The sequence below is a fragment of the Bubalus kerabau genome, chromosome 16, assembly GCF_029407905.1.
Source record: "Bubalus kerabau isolate K-KA32 ecotype Philippines breed swamp buffalo chromosome 16, PCC_UOA_SB_1v2, whole genome shotgun sequence".
NCBI lineage: Eukaryota > Metazoa > Chordata > Mammalia > Artiodactyla > Bovidae > Bubalus > Bubalus kerabau.
Window position 1 is genome coordinate 56757525 of NC_073639.1, and position 10527 is coordinate 56768051.

The 10527-nt window shown below is 54.8% G+C and overlaps 1 protein-coding gene across 2 annotated transcripts in view; it reads left to right on the top strand.

Moving 5' to 3' along the window:
- Window positions 1-8949, top strand: part of VPS37B (VPS37B subunit of ESCRT-I) — a 31375-nt gene extending 22426 nt beyond the window's left edge. For both annotated transcript variants that reach the window (XM_055550518.1, XM_055550519.1), the window contains exons 2-4: window positions 4213-4384; window positions 5948-6030; window positions 6729-8949. In XM_055550518.1, coding sequence (XP_055406493.1) covers window positions 4213-4384; window positions 5948-6030; window positions 6729-7232 — 759 coding nt within the window. In that variant the 3' untranslated portion in view covers window positions 7233-8949. The remainder of the gene's footprint in view (window positions 1-4212; window positions 4385-5947; window positions 6031-6728) is intronic.
- Window positions 8950-10527: the final 1578 nt, after the last annotated feature.

The window sequence follows — 10527 nt, forward strand, 5'->3', positions numbered from 1 at the left end:
TAAGCTAAATGATATGGGAGTACTGAATATGAAATAGAAAAAGTGAAACAAACTAGATAAAAGTAAAAGATCATCATGTATTCTGGTTGTTTTTCATGACTGCTCATTAGAAACATATCTGGAGCTCTGGAGAAAAAAAAAAGCAATACCTGAGTATTTTAATTTTCCAGAAAATTTCAAGATGATTCTGATATGCATCTGGATTTTAAAAAGTGATTACACGTTTTCTGTTGGATCCTAGTTTTGGTGATATATGGAGTTCTGTTATTTTTCTATTGATCAGTCATGATACAATGGTATTAAGTGAGTAATAGTTACATGATCACAGTAGTAAAAGATGTTCATCAGTTTTCACAATCAGTAGCCAAACAATAAAAGATAATTACAATTGCAAGCCATAATGGGAACATGATTAACAATATAAAATAATTATATACAATTTGTGGGGTCAGGCAGCGATGTGGAAAGTGGAAGTGCATACATGCATGTTTTCATCCACCCAGCAGTCTGTGTCTTTTGGTTGGTGTATTTAATCCATTTACATTTAAGGTAATTATCAATATGTATGATCCTGTTACTATTTTGTTAATTGTTTTGGGTTTATTTTCTGTAGGTCTTTGCCTTCTCTTGTGTTTCTTGCCTAGAGAAGTTCCTTTAGCATTTGTTGTAAAGCTGGTTTGGTGGTGCTGAATTCTCTTTAACTTTTGCTTGTCTGGAAAGCTTTTGATTTCTCCATCAAATCTGAATGCAAGTCTTGCTGGGTAGAGTATTCTTGGTTGTAGGTTTTCCCCTTTCATTACTTTAGGTATGTCATGCCATTCCCTTCTGGTGTGCAGTTTCTGTTGAGAAGTCAGCTGATAGCCTGATGGGAGTTCCCTTGTTATTTGTCATTTTCCCCTTGTTGCTTTTAATATTTTATCTCTGTCTTTTAATTTTTGTCAGTTTGATTACCATATGTCTCAGTGTGTTCCTTATTGGGTTTATCCTTCCTGGGACTCTCTGTACCTCCTGGACTTGGTTGAGGAAGCCCTTTCCCATGTTCAGGAAGTTTTCAGCTATTATCTCTTCAAGTATTTTCTCAGTTCCTTTCTCTTTCTCTTCTCCTTCCGGGACCCCTATAATGTGAATGTTGGTGCGTTTAATGTCCCAGAGGTTTCTTAGGCTGTCTTCATTTCTTTTCATCCTTTTTTCTGTATTCTCGGCTGTGACAGTGATCTCCATGATTCTGTCCTCCAGGTCATTTATCCATTCTTCTCCCTCAGTTATTATGCTGTTGATTCCTTCTAGTGTAGTATTCAGCTCTGTTTGTTCTTTAGTTCTTGCAGGTCTTTGGTAAACACTTGCATCTTCTCAATATTTGCCTCCGTTCTTTTCCTGAGATCCTGGATCATCTTCACTATCATTATTCTGAATTCTTTTTCTGGAAGGTTGCCTATTTCTACCTCATTTAGTTGTTTTTCTGAGATTTTATCTTGTCCCTTCATCTCAGACATCACTTTCTGCTTTTTCATCATGATTAACTTTCTATAACAGGGCTTGTTTTAGCCGCTGTGAAACTGTGCTTTTTCTCACTTCTTCTGTCTGCCCTTTGATGAATAAGGCTAAGAGGCTTGTGTAAGCTTCTTGATGGGAGGGACTGGTGATGGGAAAAACTGGGTCTTGCTTTGGTGGGCAGGGCCTGGCTCAGTAAAGCTTTAATCCAGTTTTCTGCTGATGGGTGTGGCTGCATTCCCTCCCTGCTAGTTATTTGGCCTGAAGCCACCCAGCCCTGGGGTCTCCAGGCTTTATGGTGGGGTTGATGGTGAATTCCAAGAGGGTTTACGCCGAGGGGGACCCTCCAGTGCCCCCATCCCCGTGGAGCCCCTGCTGAGCCGCCTCCAGGGGCTTCAGCTCTAGCAGGCAGTTTTGGCTCAGTCTCCTGTAGGGGTCACTGCTCCTTTCCTCTGGGTCTTGGTGTGGGCAAAGTTTTGTTTGTGCCCTTCAAGACTGGAGTCTCTGTTTCCCCCAGTTGTCTTGCCAGCCCCCATTTTCCTTGCTGGCTAAAAACAGCAGCAAGAGAGGAGAGTTTCTACTGCACAGATTTATAGTGTTGAACTATATTAAGCTATAGGCTTAATTTTCTACTTTAAATTAAATTCTGCTTTAAATTGAGCCTAATCTTGAGGGCCCTGCCCTGTCATCCAGGTGGATCAGTCACTCAGTTCAGTCGCTCAGTTGTGTCCGACTCTTTGCAACCCCATGGACTGCAGCATGCCAGGCTTCCCTGTCCATCAGCAACCTCCGGAGCTTTTGCTCAAACTCTTGTCCATCAAGTTGGTGATGCCATCCAACCATCTCATCCTCTGTTGTCCCCTTCTCTTCCCACCTTCAATCTTTCCCAGCATCAGGGTCTTTTCCAATGAGTCACTTCTTCTCATCAGGTGGCCAAAGTATTGAAGTTTCTGCATCAGTCCTTCCAATGAATATTCAGGATTGATTTCCTTTAGGATGGACTGGTTGGACCTCCTTGCAGTCTGAGGGACCCTCAAGAGTCTTCTCCAACACCACAGTTCAAAAGCATCAGTTCTTCGGCAGCTTAGCTTTCTTTATGGTCCAACTGTCACATCCATACATGGAAAAACCATAGCTTTGACTATAGGGACCTTTGTCGGTAAAGTAATGTCTCTGCTTTTTAATATGCTATCTAGGTTTGTCATAGCTTTTCTTCCAAGGAGCAAGCGTGTTTTAATTTCATCGTTGCAGACCATCTGCAGTGATTTTGGATCCCAAGAAAATAAAGTCTGTCCCTGTTTCCATTTTTTCCCTATCTGTTTGCCATGAAGTGATCTAGGTGGAGAGATGCAGATTAGGTGTCTGCAAAGGAGAGAATCTGGGGAAAATGCTGGGAAAGATTGAAGACAGGAGGAGAAAGGGATGACAGAATGAGATGGTTGGATGTCATCACCGACTTGATTGACTTGAGTTTGAGTGAACTCTGGGAGTTGGTGATGGACAGGGAAGCCTGGCGTGCTGCAGTCCGTGGGGTCGCGGAGAGTCGGGCATGACTGAGCGACTGAACTGAAGGAGAGGATCGTCCCCACCCCCACCTCTCAGTGGTCAGGGCGTCCCAGGATCTTTCTTTGTTCTCACACGTGTGTGTGTGCGTGTGTGCACACACGTACGCGTTAGGAACTGTACACAAGCACCAAACGGTATGGCTGGAGGAGGAGGGTCAGAGCCAAGGCAAGGCAGCGAGGCCAGGAATCTACAGTCCGAGGAGCAGGAGGAAGGAAGTAGCAGCGAAAATAGCCTGGGTGGGGTGGTGTAGGGTGGGGTGTAGACAGTATTACTACGGGGTGGACGACGGGATGGCTGGTGTGGGTCTGAAGGAGCACTTCTGAGCGAGGTCGGGGCAAAGGAGTCTTCACATCCAGGAGCGAGGGGGCTGCGGGCCGTGGAGGACTGCCCAGCGAGCGAGGGGAAAGGGAACTGGACTAGACACATGACGCTGCGTTTTTGCCCTTTTATTCAGGTGTACTTTTGGGTTATGTTTCTTTAGGACTTCCTCACCTTTTCTCAGACTTCCCACTACCCCTCTCACTGAGGTCCAGCGGGGCTTCTCCACCCCCAGACAATCTGTCACCCCCTGGATGCCCAGAACCCCTGTTGGCAGATAAATCCCCTGCCCCCGGCTTTGGGCCAGCGGCAGTGGTGGACCAGTGACGAGGAGCTGGGCCTCTGCTCAGATGCGGTGGGCATGGAGACGGGGTAGAACAAGGCCCCTGAGCGGGCTCCTTCCCAGGATCTCAGGCTTTCATGTTTGGTCTCAGATCCTGGTGACTAAGCCTGAATTGACACCATGCCAATCCTCCTCTGATAAGAAGTGATTCTTCCACTTCTCTAGAGCAGCAGCAGCTTGTTTAAGAAAAGCCTAGCTCTGAATGTTTAGAGCCAGTCACTTCTAAGAGCACAGTGGCAGCAGTAAGGAATTCTGGTCACAGCAAAGCTCTGGGCATGAAAGCCTTGCAGGTCCCAGGACAAAGCCCAGCCTGTGGGCCAGAGGGAGAGGAAATGGCCTTGCTCTTTAAGAACAGACAGCAGTGTTCAAGATTGGGGCTGGAGGTGGGGTAGGGGCAGCCGCCCAGCCAAACATATGCTCTTGGTGCCGTGGCCCTGGGGATGGCGCTCGGGGGTTAACACACTGCTTCTCATCACCCTGCATGGTCCTTTCAGACACAGAACGTTCAGCTCAACAAGGAGATGACGCTGGCCAGCAACCGGAGCCTGGCAGAAGGAAACCTCCTCTACCAGCCCCAGCTGGACTCTCGGAAGGCTTGTTTGACCCAGAAATACCAGGAACTCCAGGTGCTCTTTGAAGCCTATCAGATAAAGAAGACCAAGCTAGGTAACTTTTAGGGTGATCTTTCAAGAATAAGGAGCTGATGGAAGGGTACATTTTCAAGCTGTTGCACTAACCAGGAAAGAAATGTTATTTAGGGAACAATTTCAGATTAAGACAGTGATCACTGCTGCCAAAAACCATCTGTATATAAGATTGTGTCACTAGTTTAGAGAAAGAGACTTGATTGCCTTTTCAACAAGATTGCACCTTTTCCAAACAGCATAGGAAAAAAAGGCAATATTCTGAATTCTGATAATACAACTAATGTTTTATCCTGTGAGGTTGGGCCCTCACAGTTAATGCTGAAAGAGATTGATCACTGGGATACTTTATTTTAATGTCACTCTTTAATTTGCAGCCATTATGAAGTGACGCAGGAGTTGACTACCATTGAGGCCTAAGTAGCTTTCAAGGGAACTCTGAGATTCACAGAAGGTTAAAAAGGGCCTTCGCTGGTGGTGCAGCGTTAGGACGTGGTGCTTCCGCTGCCACGGCCCCAGGTTCAGTTCCTGAGCAGGGAACTAAGACCCCGTGTGTCGTGCAGCGTGGCCAAAGAGAAAGAGAAGGCTAAAAGATCACTCTCTCCAGTGACGTTTCAGTACCATCCAATACCGTGGTCCCTGTATCGCTGTAACTGTAAAAAGCATGTGCTGTAACACGCCTGACCAGACTGAGCAGAGGCGAAAAGACTGGTAACGGTGGTGCTGGCGGGCACGCGGGGCTCTGCGTCGCTGGGAGGGGTGAGAACTGGAGATGCTGTCTGTCAGCACCTGGAGTGCAGTGGAGCCGCGCGCTCTGATTCCTGTCTCGCTGGTGGGCGTCTCCCCCACAAAAGCGGACGTTCACGTCTACCAAGAGATACACGCAAGAGGGCTCGCTGTAGCTTTATTTGTAAGAGCTAAATTTGGACGCAATCTAAACACCCATCTCTGGACTGATGGGTAAGTCGTGATACGCAGCTTTCCGTGCCACACGGCGTCAAAAGGCACGAGCTGCCCATTCGTGCCACCACACGGATGGTCTCAGAGACGTGTTGAGCGAGAGAGGCCAGCACGGAGCACCCTGTGTGAGACCACTTGGGTGAAGCTCAGAACCAGGCAGCGTTCCTGGGGAATGGACGGCAGCACCTCTGGGAGCAGGGCTGGAGCCTCTGCAGACGTTCTGTCTCAGTCTGGATTGGGGGGCAGTTTATACACATACACTGGAGATGTGTCTACTTTAGGTGTTTGTGTAAATCATCCTTCAGAAATCCTAAGGAAGTAACAGGGTGGTTGCAGGCTTATCGTGGGGCGGGTGGTGACACGGCCGCTCTAGCTCGGGCACAGACCCCCGCCCCGCCCCACCCCGCTGGTCGCGTGCCCTCCTTCCTCTCCTGCATGTTCCCGCGTCCCTTCTGCTTCCTGGAAAGCCCGCTCACTAGGTGCTCCTCCCCTGTTGCCTCTCCAACTAAAGTGCACTCTTTCTTTGAGGGCATGGGGTGGGTCGCTCCAAGGGGCTGGGGGCCGAGGTGATCTCTGAGGGGGTGCCGGTGCCCCCTGACCCCATTGTGCCTCCTGCTTCTTCCAGATAAACAGTCCAGCAGCGCTTCCTTGGAGACCCTTTTAGCGCTTCTGCAGGCGGAAGGGGCCAAGATTGAGGAAGATACCGAGGTAACTGGCAGCCCTGGGGGACACCCCAGGTTGGGGCAGGCGGGCCTGTGGGCTGAGGAGCGCACCGGGCAGGGGTCCAGGGAAGCAGCGGGGCAGCCAGGTCTTCCCGTGAGGGGCGCGTGCTGCACTGAGACTCAGCACCTGGCCTGTGGGTGCTGGCGGCTGAGTTACCATCTGTCCGAGTCAGCTGGCTGGGCGGAGCCTGTGGGCACGGCCCGCCGAGCACCTGAGGCTCAAGCCTGCTCAGTGATAAGGAAACGAATCGGGGTCAAAAGTTGAGCCGCTGTGGCACATTGGGGCGGGCAGCACGGTGCCAAACTGGGCCGTGTGGTCTGATGACCCACTGGGCAGGGTGGCCCTCGTGGGCACGAGCAGGTTCCTGTCCCGCCGGCCTGCGTGGAGTGAGCGTGTCAGGTCGCAGCCAGCTGAGGGAAGGAAACGCAGGTCTCGGGCCCTGTCGCCTGAAGGCTGCTCTCGCAGGGCCTGCTGCCTGTCCATTTTGCAGTTCGGGAGGCGGACAGGACCGGCCCTCCTCTCTTCTTGGCCCCTGTCCTGGGTGGGCCACGGTTGCAGTGAGGACGGGACGGGTGTCGGGAGGAGGCTCGCCCCGTCTCCCCTTGCCCCGGTTGGTGAGGGGGTCTTCCTCCCCTAACGGCTGACCCGCCCGGCCCATGACCGAGTTTCTCCTGCTCCTTCAGAACATGGCCGAGAAGTTTCTTGATGGAGAACTCCCTCTGGACTCTTTCATCGACGTCTATCAGAGCAAGCGGAAACTGGCCCACATGCGAAGGGTTAAAATCGAGAAGCTCCAGGAGATGGTGCTGAAGGGGCAGAGACTGCCGCAGGCCCCCGCGCCCGCCCCGCTGCCACCCAGGGTGCCCGAGCCAGCCCCCGCCACCGCCCTGCCCTACCCTGCCCCGGAGGCCAGCGGGCCCCCCTCCGTGGTGCCTCGGCGCATGCCGCCCCTACCGCCCCCGGCGCCTGCAGGACGCTTAGCTACGCCGTTCACCGCTGCCGTGGGCTCAGGACAGGCCCTCCCGTACCCGGTCGCGCGGTGCCCGCCGCTGCCCCCCCGAGGGGGCCTCCCCGCCCAGCAGGGCTTCTCCGTGCAGCAGTTTGTGTCACCCCCGTACCCGCCAGCGCTGCCCCAGAGACCCCCGCCCCGGCTGCCCCCGCACCAGCCGGGCTTCATCCTCCAGTGAGCAGCCCTTGTCCTCCCCGGGAGGCTCCCTTGCCGCCTGCCGGCCGGGGCTCTACACACACAGATGGAGACTGTGGGCACTGGCTGCTTTGCCAGGGTCTCTGGTGCCCAGGGCAGGGCGTCTGGCTGGTTTTAGAGCCGTAGGTCAGTGGTGATAGACGTAGAACCCTGGTTTTGGACACCGAGGCAGCCGTGCACGGGGGCTCGGCCGGGCATGGCTGTGGTCGAGCTGGTGTGTGTGCTTAGTATGGTTCCTTGTTCTGTGTTGATGAGCCCCTGAGTTTGGGGGGAAAAAGCCTCCCCCCCACCTCTGTTCCCACGTAGGATCATCGTCTTCCTATTGCAGCTTTATTTAATAAGCACGGTTCATCATTTCTTCTTTATTTTCAAGACGGTTCTGTGCGTCCCAGACCACCATCCACTGCAGCCGCCAGTGGGGGTTGGTCGGGTGAGCCAGCCCGGAAGGTGCTCCCTGGACCTGCGTGGGGCGGGCGGTCCTCCCAGTCCCTCCCTCCCCGACCCTGGACGCTTCACAGCCGCCCACGGAGTTTGCACTTGGCCCCCAGCCACGTCCAGAGGCCGGCAAGTCATGGCCGGGTGAGGAGGCGGGTGGGAGCTGGCCTTGGCACAGGGAGGCCGTCCCCAGCTGCTGCTGCTCCTCGAGCCAGCCCAGGCTTCTGTGAAGACCTACTCCTCCAGTGTTTTTACTACGTGTGTACTTTTCCTATTTTATATTGGGGAAGAAAATGTTTTTTTTGACACTCACAAGACCATTCAGGGAAACTTTCGGAAAAATGCACATCCAGTTCTGCGCAGGTTGAGATGCAGATGAAGTGATGCAGTTTCGTTTGGTGCAAGCAGCGCATGGGCACGCCTGTGGCCTGTGCCGTGCCCGTGCTGTGCCTTAGCTTCACCCGGGGCCGGGGGAGGCCGGCCAGGCCGGGGGTCTCGTCTGCATCCGTTCCTTGTCGTGTTGTGGGTGGCAGGAAAGTCCACCCAGCTTGAACCAGGATACTTACTCGTAGCCAACATTCTCCGCCTCTGGCTGGGCTTGGGGCAGGGGTGCGACAGCCGCCAGCAGCCCCTCGGTGTGGAGGGGGGCCGACGAGCTCCGAGGCCCTGGCCGCACCCCGGCTTCTCCTGCCCCCCGGGCGCTCGTCTGCATGTGCCATGTGTGCCGGGCTCCCAGGGCCCAGCTGGGGCAGGGGGTTGGGGGGGGGTGGTGCCCCCCTCCACCTGCTGACGGAAAAAGCCGTGCTGAGTGGTGGAACTCGGACCCATGACTCGCCAGCAGGCTGCAGCCCAGAGGACAGAATCCAGGCAGCGCTCAGACAGGTCTGGCCCAGCAGGCCGTGGGCAAAGCCACCACCCTTTGTCCTGGATGACTGTACATTTCTCCTCCTGGACTTGAACTCTGCTGTATCGTTAACTGTTTTGAAGAGAACAGCTGTACAGGTCGACGTCCTGCTCTGCCAATCAGGTGGGCCTGCCATGTCTGAACCTCGAGAGTGGTGCCACCACCCCGTACCTCTGCCGTCCGCCCCGCCATTGGGGGTGCCCGCCCCCTGCCAGGGGCACAGCCAAACGCGTGAGCTCGGTCGGCGTTGATGGGGGGAAGGGGCCACCAAGCTGGCCTCACCGTCTCTCCAGGGCCACATCTGAGCTGTGGCTGTAAAGCTGTAAGATCCTTTTTAATAAATAGAGAATTGTTAATAACAGCCCGGCCTTCATTTGCCTGGGGAGCCTTGTGATGTGTCTGGTTCTGGCGTCTCAGCAGTCAGCGTTCCAACAGTGAAGCGGACCAGTAAGGTGGTTGAAGTTCAGACACGGAAGGCCATGGAGGTGGCTGAGGTGTCCGCCTGGCCCAGGAGCCCCAGCCCTCACAGCAGTGTTGTTTTTTAATCAGCTTCTCAAGGTACGTCAAGAAGATAGCATGTTCCCGCCTCCATCAGAAGATGCCTTTGGGGTCCGGGCTGCCCTGCCAGCGCCTCAGAGCAGGGCACTCAGGGTGCCCTTTGGGTTCAGGCCAGCCAATGGGAGCTCTGGTGAGGACGTTCTCTGCCGATTTCAGGTAGACTAGATCCAGTGGCTGGCCTTCTGCTCCAGAGGCTCGCCCACAGGTGTTCGGAGAGGACCCGTGGCAGCATTGCACACTGCTGGAGGGTGGGAAGGGGAACCTCAGGCCATGGCCCCCGGCTGAGCTGCGCCGCGGCCTCTCTGCCCCCGGGAGGAGCTCTCAGGAGCGCAAGGCTGGAGCCGCCCTGCGGAAGCTTCCCCGTCGCTGTCTGCTCGAAACAGAAGGCCGCGTGCCCTTCAGGGTGCTGAGGGTTTCAAGACACTCTGGTTTTCCTGTGGTGGGGGGGGGGCTTCTGCTGAGAAAGCAACTTGCTTTTGTTTACAAGAATGTCTGAGTTTTGTCTTTTCCCAGTGGCTGCTAGGAAGCTTACAGGCAGATCCGTAGTCTACCCCCAGGGGGCTGGAAGTGCGCTTGGCTCCTCACAGCCCCATGTGAGCTCTCCCCCTCCTCTGGGCCACGCCCAGGAAGCCCCAGCCAGAGTGGTAGGTGGTGTGCTCACCGATGGGGGCTCCAGGGAAAGGTGTGTCCGCTGGGGTCGTGAGTGTAGCCAGCGCACATGCTTCTGCACTGGTTTGGATTTGGTGCAAGAACCGGGTGCGTCGGTCTGTTGGCTGAAACCGTCTCCCTAGCAGACGAGCAGACGCTGCTCCCTCCCCGTGCCCTTCCGAAGCTCAAGGAGCCCTTTCTCACCTGACCTCACCCGCCCCTTGCCAACCACCCTGGAGGCGGCAGGGCCCCACCTCGTGGTCAGGAAACCACAGCCCCGGAGCAGGGTGCTTGCAGGAGGCCACAGGGCAGGAGCCACCCAAGGTGACCTGCTTCTCCCCCGACCTGCATCGTCCTTGGGTTCCCCAAGTGCTGGCGACCAGCAGGGAGGGCGCGGTTTCTGAGGCAGCCGGCCAAGGCTGTGCCCAGGGTGCTGCTGGGGAAGGAGGGTGCGGCGCAGCCCACTGCGCTCTGAGGAGCCTCGGCGCCCGGTAAGTTCCCTAAAGACTCGACTCTGTGTTGCCACTACAGGCAGCCGCGGCCAGGAGTCAGGCTTGCCACCATGCTCAGGCGTGTGACATGCAGGTGCAAGTCTTGACTGCCAGGAATCGGCCTCACCCCTCCCTTTCTGAAAGGGGTACAGCTTCCCACAGCGCTGGGGCGGGGGCCTCTGGCTGGCAACAGAGGCCTCTTGGGGAAAAGCCCTAAGACAGCAACAGGCGCCCCAGCGTCA